The sequence below is a fragment of the Myotis nattereri genome, assembly GCF_964212035.1.
Source record: "Myotis nattereri genome assembly, chromosome: 1".
Lineage (NCBI taxonomy): Eukaryota > Metazoa > Chordata > Mammalia > Chiroptera > Vespertilionidae > Myotis > Myotis nattereri.
In genome coordinates this window covers 64,188,792-64,212,303 of record NC_138075.1, presented here as the reverse complement: position 1 = coordinate 64,212,303, position 23,512 = coordinate 64,188,792, and the positions used below count along the sequence as shown (strand labels likewise).

The 23,512-nt window shown below is 41.5% G+C and overlaps 2 protein-coding genes across 2 annotated transcripts in view; one reads left to right on the top strand and one right to left on the bottom strand.

The window, feature by feature from the left end:
* EIF3J (eukaryotic translation initiation factor 3 subunit J) overlaps window positions 1-22,880 on the top strand; it is a 28,678-nt gene extending 5,798 nt beyond the window's left edge. The window contains exons 3-8 of the mRNA XM_081112404.1: window positions 8,771-8,825; window positions 9,314-9,405; window positions 13,813-13,927; window positions 16,475-16,636; window positions 20,651-20,724; window positions 21,082-22,880. Coding sequence (XP_080968530.1) covers window positions 8,771-8,825; window positions 9,314-9,405; window positions 13,813-13,927; window positions 16,475-16,636; window positions 20,651-20,724; window positions 21,082-21,213 — 630 coding nt within the window. The 3' untranslated portion in view covers window positions 21,214-22,880. The remainder of the gene's footprint in view (window positions 1-8,770; window positions 8,826-9,313; window positions 9,406-13,812; window positions 13,928-16,474; window positions 16,637-20,650; window positions 20,725-21,081) is intronic.
* SPG11 (SPG11 vesicle trafficking associated, spatacsin) overlaps window positions 9,747-23,512 on the bottom strand; it is a 106,427-nt gene continuing 92,661 nt past the window's right edge. The window contains exons 40-41 of the mRNA XM_081112393.1: window positions 23,197-23,372; window positions 9,747-10,126 (exon numbers count right to left, since the gene is read on the bottom strand). Coding sequence (XP_080968519.1) covers window positions 10,110-10,126; window positions 23,197-23,372 — 193 coding nt within the window. The 3' untranslated portion in view covers window positions 9,747-10,109. The remainder of the gene's footprint in view (window positions 10,127-23,196; window positions 23,373-23,512) is intronic.

Below are 23,512 nucleotides of genomic sequence, written 5' to 3'. Positions count from 1 at the left end.
CTTGACCGGAATTGAACCCGGGACCCTTTGGTCCGCAGGCTGATGCTCTATCCATTGAGCCAAACCTGCTAGGGCCCAACCAGATTATTTTGAAGAAAATCCCAATTAAATCATTTCAATACCCTGGCATTTTTTAAAAAAAGAATATGTTTATTGATTTTAGAGAGAGAGGAAGAGAGGGAAACATAGATCGTCTACCTCCTGCACACCTCCTACTGGGGATTGAGCCCACAGCCTGGCATGTGCCCTGACTGGGAATTGAACCAGCAACCTTTTGGTACATGGGACAACACTCAATCAACTCAACCACACCGGCCAGAGCAATACCCTGACAGGTTTTATAAATGAAAGTTTTTAGTTAGGAAGCATGTTTGCTATTGAAAAATACTTATATACTGTTATTGTAGTTCTGGAACACTGAAAATAATTAAGCTACTTGGTTAGAGTTCAGTGTCTTGATCTAGATCTTGCTTAGCCAGGAATTTAAAGTAGTATTGATTGATAACAGTTCAGAATATTAGATAGGCACTGAGATGGAATTCAGCTGAGTGCTAACCCATGCATAATAGGATGTTAAAAACTTACTGAAATTAAATTAAATGAATGATTTGGTTTCCAGAGACCAGTATAACTCTAAGATGATGGAAGAATCTTTGAGCTTCTTTTATTTTTATTTATTTATTTTAAATATATATTTTTATTGTTTTTTTTACAGATAGGAAGGTAGAGGAATAGAGAGTTAGAAACATAGATGAGAGAGAAACATCAATCAGCTGCCTCCTGCACACCTCCCACTGGGGATGTGCCCGCAACCAAGGTACATGCCCTTGACTGGAATCGAACCTGGGACCTTTCAGTCTGCAGGCTGACGCTCTATCCACTGAGCCAAACCAGTCACAGCTTGAGTTTCTTTTAAAAACTGAACTTGGCTGGGAAGTCCAGCCTTGCCAGGGGCCATTACAGAGTTCTGAGGCCTCTCAGAGCAGGTTAGAATAGCTTTACAAAACACTAGCCAGGCCCTAGCTGCTTTTGCATTTTATCTGAATTTATTGTTGACATAGGCCTGCAGACTGAAGGGTTGCGGGTTCAATTCCGGTCAAGGGCACGGACCTCATACCTCGGTTCCCAGCTTGATCCCGGCCCCAGTCAGATGTGTGCAGGCAACAATCGATGTCTCTCACATTGATGTTTCTCTGTCTCCCTTCCACTTTCTCTGAAAATCAATGGAGAAAATATTCTCTGGTGAGGATTAATAACAACAAAACACCGGCCAGTGAAAGGCTCTTTTCCTGCAAGAGGTTATGCTTTAATCCAAACTGAAGAAAAGGGGGGAAGAAGTATATGTTAGTGGGCTATGGCTATGGGGCAGAATAATTTTACTGCTCTTGAAACTACTTCTGTTTGACGATCTATAAATATATCTTGCTTAAGTTGGAAACCATTTTGGCCCTAAATGTGTTCTCTAATTGCATGTGACATTCTGTAGTTGTACATTATAAAAATGACAGACCAACCAACTACTGTCCGCATTGTTATGAATAAAAAGAAAGCAGGGTTTAAAATTTTTGTTTTGTTTTCAATTCTTAGTTCAATTGGGAAGCAGTTTTTAAACTTGAAAAGCAGCCATATCTCTCAGAGAAATGGCTCAAATGATGTTGGGTGTGTGTCTGTAGGAGAAGAGTATAGATAAGCAATTTGTAGTTTATAAACAGCCTCTGTTCTGAGGAAGCTAGCCATTTTAGGAGATAAATTGTATGTAATAGTTGGAAGATTTATTGGCTACCTAAAATAACTTGGTAAGGAATTTAATTGGATATTGATAGGTAGTCTCTTGAAGCAAATAACCATTTAAGGCTTACTAAATTATAGACTTCCTATTTTAAGTGTTAACTTTTTAGGTTTCTCTAGGAATCTTTTCTGCATTGTATTTTTTTTTATTTTTTAAAATATATTTTATTGATTTTTTACAGAGAGGAAGGTGAGAGGGAGAGGGATACAGAGTTAGAAACATCGATGAGAGAGAAACATCGATCAGCTGCCTCTTGCACGCCCCGTACTGGGGATGTGCCCGCAACCCAGGTACATGCCCTTGACTGGAATCGAACCTGGGACCCTTCAGCCCACAGGCCGACACTCTATCCGCTGAGCCAAACCGGTTAGGGCTTTTCTGCATTTTATCTGAATTTATTGTCAGCATTTACAAAGTCGTAGTATTTACAGAAAATTGGGCAGATTTAGACAATTCTACCTTACATTTACTTTTAGAGCACCTGCATATTTTATAACTAGGGAAACAAAAACTCTTTTTAAGTTCCTGGGGAAAGCCACCTGGCTTTTTGCTTCTGGATGATATCTGTTTGGAAATGTGACCAGTTTCCTTTTTTTTTTTTTTTTTTTTTTTTTAGAAAAGCAAGCAAGAATTTATTGACCACAGCAAAAACTCAGGGCAGTGACACAACGAAGGGCATAGAAGGAGCAATAGTGCCTAGGCTGGGCTGCTCTGGCTCACCTGGAAGTCAGAGAAAAGGGGGCCTTGGAGACAGGTTCAGGGGGTTAGCCTGGGACGAGCTGCTGCTGCCCATTGGTCCCCTGGTTGCAAGTCTCATGGGGTCCCTTATGGGTTGCTGTGGTTGGCAAACTGCAGCTCGCGAGCCACATGCGGCTCTTTGGCCCCTTGAGTGTGGCTCTTCCACAAAATACCACATGCGGGCGCACGTACAGTGCGACTGAAACTTCGTGGCCTATGCGTAGAAGTCGGTTTTCGGCCTGGACGAGTCTATTTTGAAGAAGTACTGTTGATATTTGGCTCTGTTGACTAATGAGTTTGCTGACCACTGGGTTAAGGGATACTTGCCTATGGGGGAAAGAGATGGGGAAGGGAATGTGGAATTCTATGTAGTCTTATTATGTCTGGCTGATGAGACAGTTTAACTTGACTGTCTGAGAGAGCAGTGATATGGTAGGGTGGGGAAGATGTTTTAATGGGAAAGGGAATCAGCATTGAAAAAAATGCTTTGTTGCATGTTTTCTCTATTTCATAGTTATTGGAGTGAGGAACTGCTCATTTTTCAGCCATACTTCTTCCTTCTTAGCCTTTCAGTACTCGAGATGCTAGACTAGTTTCTTAAAATTAGTATAAAATCATCACAAGTAATTTGAAATGGGTAACTTATGTAGTTGTAGCTGGGCATATTTTCTTTGTAGGAACCCTACCCTTCTCTTTGAGGAGATTCCAGGGAAGCTCATTCATAACTAATTGAAAGAACAAATTTTGGTGGGGAGGGACCTACTTCCCAGATAGTTATTTTATACTTCATGTCTCGGGTTAGAAGTCATTTACCATGACACTTTATTTTTATTTTTATTTTTATTTTTAAATATATTTTATTGATTTTTTACAGAGAGGAAGGGGGAGAGAGAGAGAGAGTTAGAAACATCGATGGGAGAGAAACATCGATCAGCCGCCTCCTGCACATCTCCTACTGGGGATGTGCCCGCAACCCAGGTACATGCCCTTGACCGGAATCGAACCTGGGACCCTTCAGTCCGCAGGCCGACGCTCCATCCACTGAGCCAAACCGGCTTCGGCATACCATGACACTTTAAAGGAACTTTGGTCCATTCAGAACATGTTCCTTCATTATTTTTCACTGAGATTGTGGGATAGCTATTTCTGTCTTTGTAAAATGGGGATAACACCATCTTACAGGACTTCTGTGAGGGTTACTGTGTTACATATAAAGTCCTTTGTACAGTGCCTGGTGTGAAGTAAGCACTTAGTAAATGCTATTACTATTATTATTATCATCATCATTATCACTATTAGAGTTGTGAATATGCACTTCCTGGAAATAAGCAAATGGTCCTCCTATCTGAAGCACTGCCTAAGCAGCATGCTACTCACAGACCCAGCTCTCCTATATTCTGTGAAGATTAAAACAACATGTCTGGTAGTTAACTTTTAGTTTTAGTTCGCTGGTTCCTTTCGTCTTGTGGTGTATTGATATAAGGACTTAAGTAAACCAGAAAGGTAATGCAAACATTTGCTCTCTAATTTCTAACTCTGTTATCTCAGATGTCCCAACAATGACTAGCTGGTTTTCTTTTTTTTTAAACCAATAACACAGGTTTAATATTTTATTTTTCAATTACAGCTTACTTTTAATAGTACTTTGTATTGGTTTCAGGTGTACAAACATAGTGATTAGACATCATATATTTTGCAAAGTGTTCTCCCCAGTATTTCCAGTACCCCTCTGGTACCATACACAGTTATCAAAATGTTCTTGGCTATATTTGTCTATGCTGTGCTTTACATCCCTGTGACTATTTTGTAACTACAAATTTGTACTCCTTCCCCCCACCCCCAAATATATTTTTTCTTGATTTCAGAGGGGAAGAGAGAGAGAGAGAAATATCAATGATGAGAAAGAATCATTGATCAGCTGCCTCCTGCACACCCCACACTGGGAATCAAGTTCGCAACCTGGTCAGGTGCCCTGACCTGGCTCATAGGTTGATGCCCAACCACTTAGCCACACTGGCCGGGCCCAATTTGTTCTTCTTAATCCCTTTACCTTTTTCACCCAGTCTCCCCAACCCCCAGTCTGCTCTTGTTTTGCTTTCATTCTGTGAACTCTGAGCTATGGGTTAAATTACCAAGGTAAAGTGATTATAAAAATATTTTTACTTTTATACAAGTTCTTTCTACTGTGCTGCAGACCTCATGGCAGCCTTAATTGGGACTTTTTGTTTCTTTGGTGGACATACAGATTTTTATTGAGAATCAAGGCTTGTGAAAAGAAAAAAAAGAAGGCTTGGTTGGCCGCCACGGCCACCATGTGGTCACAAGCTGGCTGCCCCCATGTGGTCACAAGATGGCTGGCAGGGGACGGCAGTTGGGGGGGACCAGGCCTGCAGGGGAGGGCAGTTAAGGGCGACCAGGCCAGCAGGAGAGGGCAGTTGGGAGGCGACCAGGCCAGCAGGAGAGGGCAGTTGGGAGGAGACCAGGCCAGCAGGAGAGGGCAGTTGGGAGGCGACCAGGCCAGCAGGAGAGGGCAATTGGGGGCGACCAGGCCGGCAGGGGAGGGTAGTTGGGGGCAATCGGGCCGGCAGGGAGCAGTTAGGTGTCGATCAGGCTGGCAGGGGAGTGGTTAGGGGGTGATCAGGTTGGCAGGCATAAGCGGTTAGGGGCAATCAGGCAGGTGAGTGGTTGCGAGCCAGCAGTCCTGGATTGTGATCAGGGCCTAAATCGGCAGTTGGACATCCCCCAAGGGAACCCAGATTGGAGAGGGTGCAGGCTGGGCTGAGGCACACCCTCCTTCCCCAGTGCACGAATTTCATGCACCAGGCCTCCAGTATTTAATAAAATTTAAAAAAAAAAATCAAGTTTTTCCCTGGCTGGTGTGGCTCAGTTCGAGCCCTGAAGGGTTGCTGGGTCAATTTCTGGTCAGAGTACTTGCCTGGGTTGTGGGGCGAGATCCCCAGTGGGGGGAATGTGGGAGGTAGCTTATCAGTGTTTTGCTCTCATATCGATGTTTCTCTTTCCATCTCCCTTCCTCTCTGTCTAAAAACCAATAAAAAATCTTAAGAAAGAATCAAGGCTTGGTTACTTTATATATCTAGACTGATTTAGATTTTATGATCTGTCTTGTTATAAAACCAGAACCTCGGTGTCATATTTAAAGCACATTAGTCAGCCTTTGCATCTTTTAGTAGCGTCAGGACTGCTTGCTCTGCATCTGCCATCCTATGGCTCAAATTCAAATGGTGCGTCATAGTGTGCCTGGTGGTTGCTTAGACAATGTCCAAGCTACCTATACATTAAAGCCCTATTTAAACACAGGGCTGTGTCTGTCCTTATTAAACTTAAACCTTCTGAATTCTATGGAGCCTTTAGAAAATTGTTTGATAATTGGTTTATTTTTAGCTCGACTGTTATAGGTAGAAAAGACAGAGTATAGATCTACCTTAAAGTGTCCCACCCAAGTTAGGGAGTGTGTTCCATGAAGCTGTTTATCAGTTCTTGACTCCTCTTAAATATTGAGTATGCAAAAGAGTTTTTGTATTATTTATTTATTGTATTATTTTCCATACCAACAACTATGAATCTAGTTTTGCCCAACCTTGCACTGTATTTAATTCAGTAACCAGGGTTGTGATATATGGAATACTGCTTGAAATAATTGAGCCAATGGTTAGAATGTTGAATGTTTTTACATATGGGAAAGTAAGAAGGATAAAGTACTTACTTTTTTATTTTAAAACTATGAATTTAAGAGAGGGTTTTAGTTTTGGTTTGGTTGTCCTGTGTGGTGTTTTTCACTTTTACTTATTGATGAGAGAGAGAGAGAGAGAGAGAGAGAGAGAGAGAGAAGGGAGGAGAGAGAGAAAGCAAGGCGGGGAGGGGGAGAGAAGAGAGATAAACACTGATTTGTTGTTCCACTTATTTATGCATTCATTGGTTGATTTTTTTATGTGCTCTGACCTGGGATTAAACTCGAAACCTTGGCAAATTGGGATGATGCTCTAACCAACTGAGTTACCTGAACAGGGCTTATGTTTTTTTGTTGTTGTTGTTTTTTTTTAATATTTTTATTGATTTTTTACAGAGAGGAAGGGAGAGGGATAGAGAGTTAGAAACATTGATGAGAGAGAAACATCGATCAGCTGCCTCATGCACACTCTGTGTCCGCAACCAAGGTACATGCCCTTGGCCGGAATCGAACCTGGGACCCTTCAATCTGCAGGCCGATGCTCTATCCACTGAGCAAAACCGGTTAGGGCTTATGTTTTAATTGTTAATGGAAAAGCTTTTTTTATGGAATTAGACAATTTGATATAAGTTAATATGGAAAAACAAACATGCAAGAATGGCAGGATAACACCAAAAAATCTACAAGAGGAGACTAGCCCTAGCTTGCATAAGAACATACTATAAAGTCGATGTAATTAATTAAAGCAGTCTGGTACTGGTGTATGAAGAAACAGTAGGTTAATGGGATAGTATAGAAAGCATATATAGACCAGATACCTATGAAAATACAGTATATTGTAAATGACTGGGCAAAAATGGACTTTTTAATAAATGATGCTGTGACAACTAGGTAACCATTTGGAAAAAGATAAAATAGGTCATATTTCACATCATACAAAAGAAACTCCAAATGGATCAGATATCTAAGTGAAAAAAAGAATGAAATCATACATGTTCTAGAAGGAAATTCCTTGCTGTAAGAAAATCAAGAGGCAGTAAGATTGATAAATTTTATTGCATAAATGTGGTGGGGTTCATAGCACTTCATGGGGAAACACTAGAGGCATTTCCCTTAAAGAAGATCAAGGCAGTGATACCCATTATCTTTCCTGCTATTCACATTGTGCTCTAGGGGTTTAGCCAGTGCAGTTAGATAAAATAAATCAGTTGTGGAGGCATAGAATTAGTAAAGAAGAATTAAAGGTACAGTAGCTCTTGTTTGCAGATGATATGATAGTATACTTTGAGAACCCTAGAGAATCAGTGATAAAGCTAAGTGGTAAATTAGTATGGTAAGCTATAAAATTAACACAGTTAACCAATTGTCAACTCAATAAATTCAATTAAAAAGTTAAAAAACAAAAAAAAACAAAATCCACAAACAAAAACCTACCCTAGCCAGGTAGCTCAGTTGTTTAGAGCATTTGTCCTCATATGCCAAGGGTGCATGTTTGACCTCAAGTCAAAGCATATACAAAAAAACAAGCAATCCTATATAATAAAAGGGTAATATGCAAATAGACTGAATGGCAGAACAACCAAACAATCAGATGGTAATGTGCTAATGATATGCTAAGGCTGCTCAACCACTCCCTGTGATGTGCACTGATGACCAGGCGGCAGACGCTCTGACCAGTAGGTCAGCTTGCTGCTGGGGTCTGGCCGATTGGGACTGAGCGAGATGGGCCAGACACGCCCTGGAGCCCTCCCTCGGTCCCTCCCCAGCTTGATCGTGCTCCGGTGGGGTCCCTCAGCCTTGGCTGTGCCCTCTTGCAGTCTGGGACCCCTTGGGGAATGTCAGAAAGCTGGTTTCAGCCGGATCCCACAGGCCACTCCCCTTGGGAGGGCACCAGATGCAGGACTGATTAGGTGTGAGCTCATGGCAGGCACAGTGGGGCCAGGATGAGCAGGAGCAGCAGGTAGGAGCTGCAGGTGGCATTGAATTGCAGGTGGGTGTTGAACTGCAGGTTTCGGCCCAATCCCTGCAGGCCACCTAGAGGGACACCCCCCCCCCCATGCATGAATTCGTGCACTGGGCCTCTAGTGAATGTATAAACAAGTAGAACAACAAAATCAGTGTCCTTCTCACTCCCTTTCTCTTTAAAATAAAAACCAAAAACTAATAGTTTTTCTATACACAAATAACCAGTTAGAGGACATAAAAGGGAAAAAAACACAGCCCTATTTACAGTAGTAACATGGAAGATGAAATGCTTGAGAAATGTGCAAAAATAAAATAAAATAAAAGGAGAAATGTGCAAAACCTGAAAGATAAACTTTAAACCAGTCCTTGAAAGATACAGAGGTCAACTTGAACAAATGGAAAGATAGTCCTTTTTCTTGGCTAGAACAGCTTAACATAAGATGACAGTTCTCCACTATTAATTTATAAATTTAATGCAGGACCAAAAAAATACCAACAAGCATGTTTCTGTGGAGTTAGACAAGTTGATAATAAAGTTCACATGGAAAAGTAAAAATGCAAGAGTTATTAATGGAAGTTCTTTTCTTTAGGATAATTGGGATGATGAGGAGGAGGAAAAAAAAGAGGAAGCAGAAGTAAAACCAGGTGAGCCACTGGGGTTTCTACATTTTTGGTTTTATGTCTTGGTGAGTATCTGGTACTTATGTTAAGACAAATGACAAAAAACTCACAAGACTGAAAATTTTGGTATTTAGAAACCAAACATCCTTTCATTCCCACTTTATTCTCTTCTCCCTGCATCTCTTCTCTCATCTCAAAACATAATTAGATTAGATACATGCTTCTTTTTTAGTATTATGAGAGAGTAAAGGGTGTGGTATCATAGTTGAATGATCTAAGTCCTGCGTAAAGGATTATGGGAAAATATGAAGGCAGGTGTTTGGATCTTAGGGGTCAGGTTAGAGAGGAAAAAGAGTTCCAGAACGTTCCCATTCTTATTTGCCAAGAAATCACCATATGAAATTGGAGCTGGGAGAGGGTTGGCTTTTTGAAGTATACAGGTATCATGTCTGTCTCATCCATAAACTGGAAAATATTCAAAATAATTGATTAAAAAATTTCTTTACTTTTAGAAGTAAAAATTTCAGAAAAGAAAAAAATAACAGAGAAGATAAAAGAAAAAGAACGGCAACAGAAGAAAAGGCAAGAAGAAATTAAAAAGAGGGTAAGTACTATTGATTTTCTAAAATATAGAACTCTCACATCAGTAGTAGTACAGTGTCTTAACAGGCAACCGATACTGCCTTGCAATTTGAGGGGCTTTGTAAAGACGTTAAATGAACACCATCAATAAGTTAATCCCAAAACTGAATTTGTGGTTTTTACAAAAACCAAACCTAGAAACTCTATGTATTAGAATGCCTTTTAAGTTTTCACAAACATTCGGGAACAGTTATAATTGTGTAATGACCACAGCCATATAAAAAGTGTCTGTTTCTCTGCCAGGTACTATGTGTTTGTTTGTTTGTTTGTTTGTTTGTTTATATTTTTTAAAATTTCTTTATTGATTAAGTTGTTACATATGTGTCCTTATCTCCAAATTACCCCTCAAACCCCTTACTCATGCCCTCACCCCCGTTGTCTGTGTCCATTGGTAAGGCCTATATACCTGCATATAAGTCCTTCGGTTGATCTCTCCACCTTACCCTCACCCTCCCCTACCTTCCCTCTGAGGTTTGACGGTCTGATCGATGCTTCTCTGTCTCTGGATATGTTTTTGTTTATCATTTTATGTTGTTGATTATATTCCATAAATGAGTGAGATCATGTGATACTTATCTTTCTCTGACTGGCTTATTTCACTTAGCATAATGCTCTCCAGTTCCATCCATGCTGTTGGAAGTGCTTCTTATTGTTTTTATTTTTGAATCATTTAAATGTGTTTTCTATTTAAAAAAAACACACAAATTAATACAAGATTCCTGATCTTGTTCCAAATATTCAACAAAAACACAGTTATCAATAGCATAATGAATAATCATACACATCACAGTTGTTAATATTTTGCTATATTTGCTACATCTATTTTTTTTAAATACATTTTTTTTAATTTTTTTTTAATATATTTTATTGATTTTTTACAGAGAGGAAGGGAGAGAGATAGAGAGTTAGAAATATCGATGAGAGAGAAACATCGATCAGCTGCCTCCTGCACATCTCCCACTGGGGATATGCCCGCAACCCAGGTACATGCCCTTGACCGGAATCGAACCTGGGACCTTTCAGTCCGCAGGCCGACGCTCTATCCACTGAGCCAAACCGGTTTTGGCTATTTTTTTATTTTATTTTTTTATTTTTTTTAAATACATTTTATTGATTTTTTTTACAGAGAGGAAGGGAGAGAGATAGTGAGTTAGAAACATCGATGAGAGAGAAACATCGATCAGCTGCCTCCTGCACATCTCCCACTGGGAATGTGCCCACAACCAAGGTACATGCCCTTGACCGGAATCGAACCTGGGACCTTTCAGTCCGCAGGCCGACGCTTCATCCACTGAGCCAAACCTGTTTCAGCAATTTTTTGCTAAAATAAGATAAATAACACATATTATGCATTTTACAATACTTCAGAGCAGCAGTCGCCCACCGGTGGTTTGCGGACCACTGGTGGTCCGTGAGGTCCGAAAGGTTGGCGACCGCTGCTTTAGAGGTAATGCTGTGTGCTTCATATTACTTCACATCACATCAGTAGTCATGTAATGTCTGTCCTATTATTAGTGATGCTAAAGTTGATCACTGGGTTAAAGTTGAGACAGCCTGATCCTTCTCATAAAGTTACATATTTCTTCTGGCAAATAATCCAATTTCACGTCAGCTTCTCACCCAATAGTTTTGTATCACTGTTGATCATTGCCTAATTATTACATTAGATATTACAGAATAGTGATTTTTCTCATTGTGACTTCTCTTCCTTTTTTTTTTTATTGGTTTGCTTTTTTTCTTCTTTTGCTACTTGGTTCCTTTGGATATGGTTTGTACTAGAAAGAGTAAAAGCTTAATTCTTTTCCTTTTAATTATAAATTTTCAGAGTAAAGAGATAATAACTTCATGTGGTGAAAAAATGAAGGATTTTGTGGATTTTATTTTGAGTAAATTTATGGACTTGGAGATTTTTATAAATTCATTGTGTTTTACTAATATACAGTAGTTTTTTTGATGGTCAAACTGTCCCAACTTTGGCCAGTAGGAATCCCTTTAAGTAGTTTCTATCTTTATCCTTTTGATAGGGATCCCATTAGTCTTTGAAAGCTTCCTTGTTTCTGATACAATAAGAAGTGCCAGCCTTACCCGATAAACGTTCTTCATTAAGCCTGGAATTAGCTGCTCCTCTGAGGGTTCTTTTAGTGGAAAATAATATATAGAGGCCAAATCTAGATGTCTGTAGTACTTAGTGTTATTGTGATAGCCTACATCCCTTTTCGTGGATTAATAAGCTAGGAAAGTAAGGTGTATGTGTGATCATTAGTTCATATTGATATTTTTTCTTATTCTGACTACACATTTTTTTTTTTATAATACCAATATTACTAATAAGGTAGAGCTACTGAATGAATTTTAGGATTTCCTTGCAATTCATTTTGAGCTTTGAATATGTCCTGCTAAGGATGTATAATTATGTCCTGGGTTCTAAAGTCACTTGAATTCTCTTCCCAGTGGCCTTATGTCTAGTTTGGTACACTTTTTTGTTTGTTTGCTTTCAGTTTTAAGATTTTAATTAATTTATTTTTTTAATTCTCACCTGGGAATCAAACTCACAACCTTTGGTATATGGGACGACTCTCCAAACAACTGAGCTGGCTGTGGCTTAACTTTATTTTTTCTTTATTTTTATTGATTTCAGAGACAAAGGGAGAGGGAGAGAAAGAGATAGAAACATCAATGATGAGAATCATTGATGGGCTGCCTCCTGCATTCCCCACACTGGGGATTGAGCCGCTCCAGCATGTGCCCTGACCAGGAATGGAACCATAACCTCCTGGTTCATAGGTTGACCCTCGACCACTGTGCCATACTGGCCCCCCATCTATTTTTTCTAGTTTTTTTAATTGTTTAAATTATTACATATGTCTCCTTTTTCCCTGATTGACCCCATCCGCACCGTCGCCACTCCCACCCCCCAGGACAAGGACAAGCCCCCACCACCCCAGTGTCTTTGTCCATTGGTTATGCTAATATGCATGCATACAAGTCCTTTGGTAGATCTCTAACCCCCCCTCCCCTGCCATAAATCTTTATTGTTGAAAGTATTACCTATGTTCCCTTTTCCCTCTCATTGACCCCTTCCAGCCCGCCCCCCCCCCTCCCCCCATCCCAGGCCTTCACCACCCTATTGTCTTTGTCCATGGGTACATACAAATCTAACATAAACCTTACTTTGAATGTACTCAGTTTATCTTAGGCCAGGTATTGAGTTAATATATATTTAGCTTTGAATGCAGGAAATACTTGATGTCAACACTTAACTGTTAGACAAATAAGTCAAGATACTTCCCTTTTTCTTTCTAGTAAGTGTTTGAGATTTCCTAACTTGGCATAATGAACTTTCTCATTTCATCTTCTCCATGAGAAATAAAATGATCTATTTCAGAACTGGACTTCTGAATCAAAATCCTCAAACTGCATAGGCATGGATAATTATGAATGACACAAATTCCCTTCACTTTTCCCACTTGGATAAATATTGTCGAAGATTTCCCCTTATTATAGTAAAAGCAGTGTGTGTGTGTGTGTGTGTGTGTGTGTGTGTGTTGTAGAGAATTATAATATATAGAAATGTTAACTGTCATCTCAGTGTTGTGTGATTGGGAAATAAGTGTTTTTATGTCTGCATATTATTATCATATGGATATGCCATTTGGTTGTTGAACATTCAAGTTGGTTCTAAATTTAGTTGAAATTATAAATAAAGACTTGATACTTATTACCAAGTTGCTCTAGGAAGATTGTTTCAGTATACAGTGTTAGCAGCAGAATGTGAGTGCCATTTTCACTCTGTCTGCAATCTCAAATCTTTTTTTTTTTTTCACAATTTCAATTCTTTCTTTTAAAAAAAATATTTTTATTCATTTCAGAGAGAAAGGGAGAGGGCGAGGGAGAGAGAGGGAAACATCAATGATAAGAGAATCATTGATTGGCTGTCTCCTGCATGCCCCCTACTAGGGATAAAGCCTGCAACCCAGGCATGTGCCCTTGACTGGAACTAAACCCAGGATCCTATCCACTGAGCCAAACCAGCTAGGGCTCAATTCTTTATTTTTAAAAAAGGTTGTAGAAATAAGCTCAGTCTTCCTGGATTCGAATCTTAGCTCTTTCCCATTACAAGCTGTGTTAACCTGTTACCATGGGCAAGTTGTTTAACCTCTCTGTGCCTCAGTTTTTTCCCCTTTAATATTAGGATAAGAATATCTAAAATGTTTAGAAGAATGCCAGAATACAGTATGTATATACTTTTAAGTGTTTGCTATTATTTATGATTACATGTGCTTATAAAAAAATTCATAGAAAATAGATGTACTGGGTCCACCTATCATGATTCCAGCCCTTTTAAAACTTCACTTCTGTATCATTTTAGTTAGAAGAACCTGAAGAAACAAAAGTACTAACACCAGAAGAACAATTAGCAGATAAACTGCGGCTAAAGAAATTACAGGAAGAAGCAGACCTTGAATTAGCAAAAGAAACTTTTGGTAAGTGGGAGATACTGAGGTTTCAAGTAATTATTGTGAAAATCTTGGTAGTTATGAAAGTTTAGGAAACATCTTTTTTGAAGAAACATATTACTGGCTACTTTAGGTATTAGCAGTTTTTATTCTCTTTATATTTGAGGTTTCAAATGAATTATGGTGGAGTGAGACACATATTTAGATTTTTGAATAATTATGTTTTGAGTATTAAATGAAATATATTTTTCTAAACTATGTTTTCAATTGATTTTTTTAGAGAGGAAGGGAGAGAGAGAGATAAAAACATCAGTGAGAGAGAAACATTGATCTCCTTCTTCCTGCACGCACCCCACCAGGGATCAAGCCCACAACCCAGGCATGTGCCCTGACCGGGAATTGAGCCGGCAACCCCTTGGTTCATGGGTTGATGTTTAACCACTGAGCCATACCAGCCAGGCCAAATAAAAGATTATTAAGATAAAAAGTCATTGGACCCAAATAAAGTCTACCACTTTGTAAAATGTATTTATCAACGGTGTGAAATTTGGATGGAATGTGAGGTCTGTAGCTTTGAGATTTAAATACCAAACTACCTGTAGGGCTGTTCTGTTGTCTTAATTAAGTCTGAATAAGACTTAGTATTGTATGCTAGTGCTGGGAGAGAGAGGTGGTGGTGAGAGGGTGGTATTCCACTTTGATTGTGCCTTCTTGTGCTCAGAGTAATTTCTTTCTGCAACCCTTCTTGGCCCTCACCATGCCCTATCTCTACCAGTGGTTTTCAACCTTCCTAATGCCGCGACCCTTTAATATAGTCCCTCATGTTGTGGTGACCCCCAACCATAAAATTATTTTCGTTGCTACTTCATAACTGTAATTTTGCTACAGTTATGAATCGTAATGTAAATATCTGATATACAGGATGTATTTTCAGGGTCGCAACCCACAGGTTGAGGACCGCTGCAGACGGCTTCCATTCTGTGTGCCATACCTGCAGCTATGGTTAGTGCATGAGATAAAAGACATGTTCAAGGTCCTGTAAAAAAATCAGTTCAGAGTGTCCCAGGAGGATAGTTACATGGCACAGAGGGTAAAAGGAAGGAACATGCCCAGAGAAAGTAAAAGCTCTCATTTTAACCAAGTTTATTGTTGTCAGCTATTGAGTACTTTGTAGAGTAGAAGATCATATTGAAACAGTTAAATAACTGGAAATCGAAACCTAGAGCCAAAAACAATCTAGTTTTCCCCTCATTCCTTTTCTTTAAAACAATCAAGCAGGCTGACTGTAGTAATCATTTCCTTTTTATGGGAAGTGTGACCTTATCTTTCACTGGGCCTCTAGTAATCTCAGGAGATGCTCCTGTCTGCACTCATCTCATCACAGAGGGCACTCAGCCATTCTCTTGTGTCTTCAAGGATGGTAAAAGCCGCCCATGTGTTTATTAAAGAGAAGGGTTTATGTGGTACCCATAAATCCTAATATAGGACACCAATTACAGATTAAAAGGCCAAAACATGCATACATACAGTCATTGTTTGGTTAATAGGATTTCAGTGTTGTGTTTTTCATATTAAAATACTGAATCAGTGGCATTATTAACAACTAATTTAGACTACTGGGGACAAAAAAGTGTACCGACATATTAATTTTTCTATTGGGATTTAACACATGGTTTGCTCCTGCTTAGCTTCTAGAGTTAGTTAGCTGGATACTTTGACAGAAACCATCGTTTTCTTTGCTTTTTTCCTTCTCTCCCCACTTCACTCCGGGCTGTTCTTGGACAGATACCTTAAGACAGCCGTGGGCAAACTACGGCCCGTTTGAAATAAAACTAAAAAAAAAAAAAAAAAAGACCGTACCCTTTTATGTAATGATGTTTATTTTGAATTTATATTAGTTCACACAAACACTCCATCCATACTTTTGTTCCGGCCCTCCGGTCCAGTTTAAGAACCCATTGTGGCCCTCGAGTCAAAAAGTTTGCCCACCCCTGCCTTAAGAGCATTCTTTTGTGCTAGGGACTCCTTTGGCATGGCAGTCTGCCAAAGCCCGTGGGCCCCTTTTTAATCTGATGTTTTTAAATGCATAAAACAAAACACACAGGACTTTACTTACAAAATAAATCTTTTGAAATAAATATTGAAATAGCTATCAAAATATTAAAATAACTTTTGATACAATAATTACATGGTTCTTTGATGTATTGAGTAAGACCTAGAGCAGGTCTAATAAGTAATGTAATTTTAAAGTAATAATGACTGTGAATAATGTTTCAAGATATCTGAGACTACTGTAATGTGAAAGGAAAGTATCTGATCTCTGTTGGTAACAGTCAGGTTTTGCGTCTGTGATTTGTTGCCGGTAATCAAAATGGAAGGAAACTAGAGGTTAGTAAAAATAAAAGCTATAATTTTTTTCTCATCCAAATTCACAGGCCCCTTGAATTCTGTTCAAGGTCCCAGGTTAAGAATTTCTGCTTTAGAATGACGTAGCAGGGTTGTTCAGGTGTCTAATTGGTTTATAAACTTTAAAAATATCTTTCTGATATTTGCAGTGCTCCCTTTCTATTACAGGTGTTACTAATACAGTTTTTGGAATAGATGCTATGAACCCATCTTCGAGAGAGGACTTCACAGAGTTTGGAAAGCTACTAAAAGATAAAATTACACAATATGAAAAGTCATTATATTATGCCAGTTTTTTAGAAGCCTTAGTTCGAGATGTGTGTATTTCATGTAAGTAATTCTAATCTCTAGCCCCTGCACGTGGATTTTAGTAAGGGTACACTCAAGAAGATGGAGGTTGACTTTTTGCAGGTCTGGGAGGAGGAATGCTATAATATACAGACTTAGTATTTACTTTTTAGTAGTTACTATGAGAATGGTGTTCTGCAAACATGCAATTAGTTTGAATGGTTTTGTTCCTTTTTGAGGCTGCCTTCTTAATGTTTTTACAGTGGTTTCCCAAGGAGACATCTGAGATTTGTTGCCACAGCAGCTAATACAGCACTAGCTTATTCTTTTATCTAATTACTAGGGGCCCGGTGCACGAAATTCATGCACTGGGTGTGTGTGGGGGGGGGCGGGGGGGAGTGTCCCTCAGCCCAGCCTGCCCCCTCTCACATACTGGGAGCCCTCAGGTGTTGACCCCCATCATCCTCCAATCGCAGGATCGGCCCCTTTCCCAGGCCTGACGCCTCTGACAGAGGCGTCAGGCCTGGGCAGGGGACCCTCATTTCCCCCCATCACTGGTTCTGCCCCCAGCCCAGGCCTGATGCCTCTGGCCCAGGCGTCAGGCCTGGGCAGGGGACCCCCAGACCCCTCCAATTGCTGGCTCTGCCCCTTGCCCAGGCCTGATGCCTCGGCCAGAGGCGTAGACCCCCATCACCCTCCGATTGCCTGATCGGCCCCTTGCCCAGGCCTGATGCCTCTGCCAGAGATGTCAGGCTTGGACAGGGGACCCCCATCTCCCCCCGATCACTGGCTCTGACCCCCGCCCAGGCCTGAGGCCTCTGGCCCAGGAATCATGCCTGGGCAGGGGACCCCCATCTCCCTCTGATCGCTTGCTCCACCCCGTGCCCAAGCCTGACGCCTCTGACCCAGGCTTCAGGCCTGGGCAAGGGGACCATCATATCCCCCCAATCCCCGGCTCCGCTCCCCCAGCTCCCCGCGGTTGCTGGCTCCGCCCCTGCCCAGGCCTAACGCCTCTGGCCTGGGAGTCCGGCCCGGGCAGCGGGGACCCGCAGCTGCAGCGGCCCCGCGATCGTGGGCTCCGCTTTAGGCCCAGGCAAGGGACCCCTAGCTCCTGGCACTGCCAGCTTTGACCGTGCCCAGCTCCCATCGCTGGCTCCACCCCTACTTCCTGCTATCACTGGCCAGGGTGGCAAAGGCGCCTGATTCTCCGGTCATGGCTGGGGGGCAGGGCAAAGGCCGCCTTTGCCCTGCCCCCCAGCTCTTAGCTCCCCCCTGGGTTTCCGATCACTGTCAGTGGCAGGGGGCTTCTTCCTGCTTTCCCTTTCGCCTCCCTGCATTGTGCCTACATATGCAAATTAACCGCCATCTTGTTGGCAGTTAACTGCCAATCTTAGTTGGCAGTTAATTTGCATATAGCCCTGATTAGCCAATGAAAACGGTAGCGCCGTACGCCAATTACCATTTTTCTCTTTTATTAGTGTAGATATCTTGAAAGGGGCTAGGAAGTGTCTTTTGGGGAAAATGCTCTCTGGGCATATAAGATTTTAGAGCTGAGATCACAGCAATTGTATATTCCTTTTATAAATGAAGAAGCCTGTGAACAGGTGCAAGTTGCTCAACAGAGCTAGCACCTATTCTCTGGGCCCACGGGTGTGGTGCTGTGCCCCGAGAGGACTCGGTCACGCATTTCAGAGGCTGGGTGTGGGAGTGACAACCAGGGGTGGTGCAGCACCAATACAGTAAGGGACTGGTTTTGCTAGTATTTATTGTTTTTAAGATTGAGGAAAAGGAATTTTACATAATGGATTTTAAATTGGGTTTTGAGAAATTATTACTAAGTTGGGGGTTATTTGATGAGTTATTATATCCCCAGAGTTGGTCTTTTCTGCATATACTATTTTTCCTGTTTTTGAAGGAGCTCCCTAATCAAAACTAGTTACTTTTTTGGTAGCTAAAAACTGTTTTCAGCTTAATATTTTTATAAAGATAGGAGGATATATTGTTGTTCACTAAAGGATGTTGTCTCCTGGTAGGACACAGATTTCTGAGATAGCTACTACTTTCATTCTAGTTCCTGTGTTAGAAAATGGAGACTCCAGGAGGTGGGGAGTTGTCATCTGAAGGTTTAATAATTATTATTCCATGTTCATTCACTGAGCATCAAGGATATTATGGAAGGGCATGGTTATCTGTATGTTTGGTGGGGAAAGGAGAATAGGAGGGAACACTGAGCTGTAAAGATACTTAGTTTCTCTTTGGTTAGCATTGGTGTCTTGGTGATAACAGGTCATTATAAAGATAAATTTTTGTTGCTGAGTTTGCCATTTTATTCTATACTAGAGGCCCCACACACAAAATCATGCAGGTAGGGTCCTAGGGCCTAGCCTCCTGTGATCAGGGCCATTTTCTGCCCGTTTAGCAGTCCCAAGGCCGAACACCACCTCCGCTACCGGGCGGTCAGGCTGTTGGGATCACCAGCTCATCCCCGGCTGCTCAGGGGCTCAGGCCTGTGGAAAAGCAGGCGCTGGCGACTTCACCTCCATGTGCGTGCGCTGGGCTGGCGGCTGATAGAACACGCTGCCCACTTGGGGCCGCTCACGCGGGTGCCACCGCTGCTGCTGGGGCTTGAGGTCCTGATGGAAGCTGCAGGGCACACCCGCGACCTACCCACCCAGGCCTGAGCGGGCAGCGTGTTCTCTCAGCGGCTGGCCCGGCGCATGTGCATGGAGGTGAAGTCACCAGTGCCTGCTTTTCCACAGGCCTGAGCCTCCGAGCAGCCGGGGATGAGCTGGTGATCCCAACGGCCTGACAGCCAGCCTGGTCCTCCCGCTACCCACCCTGATTCCCCCGTTCACCATCTCTGATCCATCGGAGCCTGCGGGCCAGGGGCAGGGACCAAGAGGTCAGCCATTCTGCCTGTTCGCCAGTCCGTAGTCCTGCCCTGCCCTGCTCACGGGTGGGAGGAGGGACCATCTCATGGTGACTGGTCATTTGGTTGTCACGGACACTGGCTACACACACACACACACATCTCCTATATAATAAAAGCCTAATATGCAAATTGACTGAATGGCAGAACGACCAGTTGCTATGATGCACACTGACCACCAGGGGGCAGATACTCAACGCAGGAGTTTCCCCTAGGCCCCTGGCCAGCCAAGGTGGGTGCAAGCTGGGGGCCCTCTCCCCCACACCCCCGATCGCCCTACCAGTCAGCCTGCAGAGGGAGGTGGGGGGTGGGGCCAGCAAATGGGCAGTGCCAGCCCAGCCAAGGTGGGTGCCAGTGGCCCCCCCCCAATTGCCCTGCAGAGGAAGGCAACTGGTGGCAGGGGGAAGGGCCAGGCTGGCCAAGGTGGGTGTGAGTGGGGGGCCCTGATCACCCTGCTAGTTGCCCCACAGATCGGCCCTGATTGCCAGCCAGGCCTAGGGACCCTACCTGTGCACAAATTTTGTGCACCGGGCCTCGTCTATGTAATAAAAGCTTAATATGCTAAGTGTCCGGTCAGCCGTTCAACCAGTCAAAGTGTAATATGCTAATGATATGCTGAGGCCACTCAACCGCTTGCTCTGACGTACACTGACCACCAGGGAGGAGACACTCCAACTGGTAGGTTAGTTTGCTGCTGGGGTCCGGCCAATCGGGACTGAGGAAGATGGGCTGGACACGCCCTGGAGCCCTCCCACGGTCTCTCCTTGGCTGGCTAACCTCCTGCATCTCTCCCTGACCCTGATTGCGCACCAGTGGGGTCCCTTGGCCGGGCCTGTGCCCTCTTGCAATCCAGGAACCCTAGGGGGATGTTGCAGAGCTGGTTTTGGCCCGATCCCACAGGCCAAGGGACCCCACTGCTGCACAAATTCGTGCACCGGGCCTCTAGTTTTTAATAGTTCTGATTTGTATGCCTGGCTGTATGTCAAACAGGAGAATTACAACCTTTTCAAAGATACTGAAGTTAATGATAGAGAAATTAGATTTTTCATAGCACATGGGGAAGAATGTATATTTTGCCTTATTCCCAAAAATGATTAAAAATTAGTGGCATACTTTTTCTTTTATAGTGGAAATTGATGACTTGAAAAAGATCACCAATTCACTGACTGTGCTTTGTAGTGAGAAACAGAAGCAAGAAAAGGTAAGAGCAAGCTGTGTGGGGCAATGTGTATTTCATTAGGATGGTGGTGCAGGCATAACATTCTTAACAAGCCTGGAAAACTCAAAGGTCAAGCAGTTTACCAATACCATTTAAATTGGAATAGAACAGTGTGAGTGTGAGTGACTTTTACTTTTTTTTTTTTTTCCAAACAAACATGTTCACAGTCTTGGTTTCTGAATTAATAGTAGAAATTGCCCTGGGTTGTCTGGGAATCTCCCTTAAAGAACTGAAGTTTTTCTGTGACTAGAGGCTTTGATGTCTCTTTGAGGGTTGCTATACCAGATAAGAAACACTTGGTAGATCAAGTCTCATGAATTGACTCTCTTTTATCTTTAGCAAAGCAAAGCCAAAAAGAAGAAGAAAGGTGTGGTTCCTGGAGGGGGATTAAAGGCCACCATGAAAGACGATCTGGCAGATTATGGTGGTTATGATGGAGGATATGTACAAGACTTTGAAGATTTCATGTGACATTTTATCTTCTCTGGTGTCTTCTTTCTGTTGCCCACAATCCCTTCAACATGTAGCACAACTTCCTTTCCTTTCAGTTCTGCCAAATGCTACAATCAGAAGTGCAGTATCTTTTGTGCTGGTTACTTAACCCCTTGACACTTAGGTGCTAATGTGCAAATGAGGGAACTTGGATCTCGCTGCCAAGGGGTTAAAATTGGGAACCTCAGTTGCTACTAAATCATAGTTTTAAAAAACACACAAACTTAATAATGTTGTCATTGTTGCTATCTGATTCTATAGCAGCAGTCACTAAATTGGAGACAAAGGTTGCAACATGACAAGAAATTGTGTAGTATTGACCAGCACCATTCAGTAATACAGCCTTAACCATACCTCCTTGAACTACTTCATAACTTGTCAAGAAAAGCAGTTTGCAGCAAGGGCGTGTGATGTGCACCTAGTATTAAAATTGCTTTGTCTTAAAATTGAGCGTGAGGATATTAAACATACATTGTGAAGAAGACTGCTTTTGTCAGAGTGAAGATACGGCGGCTGAAAACTACTAGTCTGATACTTAAAAATTGACCAAAACCCTCCACTTTGAAGCTGAAGAAGGTAAACCTCTCCATTATTGTATTACAAGTTGTGAAATCTCTTGAGTGCATACTGTCTATCAGACTGTTCTACTGATGAATTGCTTCAGATGGGGGAGGGAAACCTTATCTGCTTTATTTGCGTGATTGGAGTGTCTGAGGAACAAATCTCCTTTGTTCTTCTGGGCTGCAATGGAATAACTTTAAACAGGGTTTTGGCATTTCCTTTCCTTTATAAAACATGCTCAGTAAGCTGCACCAGTTAACTAGTTTGGTAAATTGTTATGTTAACAATTATGACATCTGCAATGTTTTATAAAGCAACTAATTTAATAAAATCACTATTGTGAGGACTTAAATTTTGTGTTATCTCCCAAGAGATATTTTTGGAGAGTATAGAGCACAGCTCTTGGGACTCGAGTTCTCTATATACTTAACAAAGCTTAATAAATGCTTGATGAGTAGTTAATAGCTTTAAAACAAAAATGATTTGTCAGGCCCTTAACAGGGTCACCCTAGAGCAACAAAGGTATAGGGCTGCCTTCCTCATTTTATTTATTTGGGGAAAAATTATTTGGTGGTTTAGTTACTGTAGAAAGGCAGTTTGTATGTAAGGTCTAAGATACCTAGAACTATTTATTGGAGTAAACTGAGCTTATAACTCAGGTATGGCTGTGAGCATAGATTGAGTCATCTTTATTACATATATATTTTTAAGCAATTTAACCAAATTTGTTAAATTTTTAAAACTGTCACAGACTCAAAAGTAGGGACAGAACAATTAAATTATTTTTTTTAATTTCTCTTACATACAAAGGGGAGGGTCTCGATCAAAACTCTGTAGAGCACTAAGTGGAAGACAGGACCATCCAAATAATTTGAGAAATTAACAGAAAGCAGTGACTACACAGCAATAATTACAGCCAATAAAAATTGTTTTAAGGCAGACAAGGGCTAAGATTTCCTTAGCAGTTAATAATGACATGCACTGAATTTAAAATCTATTTTATTATAGAGATCAGTTTCTAACTAATGGAAATGTATCATCTGTTCCTTAACTGTGTAAATAATATTAAATTCCTTTGAAACTGGAATCTGCAGGCACAGGTATTCTTTAATCAATATTATATCATGTCCTAAAGTAAAAGCCATCCTGAGGAAGATGGGAGTTTTGAACTTAATACCAGTATCTATATAAAATGGTACAGAGAAACATCACTTTTAAAATAGTAATTTCCTTGTGAAAATTCTCTCATTCTTGACCCACAGAGGACTGGTATGATCAGTTCTGGATTTTATAACTTGGACAACAAAGCTCCCAATGCGTTATTCTACTGTAATCACAAACATCTGACGGTACCTCGTTGCAGTATAAGAAAACAGGCACCTGTATGAGAACCCATCTAACCTGCTAGCATGTCCTTTAGACAGCAGCCTGTCTGAGGGTCCTTCAGAAGCATATTCACAACATCATAAAGTTTGTGTTCGTATGCCAGCTTGTAATACAAGTAGATATCTTCACAATATGTGAGTAACTTCTTCAGGTTTTTCATAGCTGTATCAGTAGGCTGGTGTTGTTTATATCTAGACAAAGAAACAGGAATGTACAGGTTAAGATACTGTGTGTATCTTGAGTGAGGGCTATCAGCTCTGACACAATTACCTACAGTGGAAGACTGACATTATTTCTTAAAAATGAGTGCCTTACTGCTTACCTTAATTGG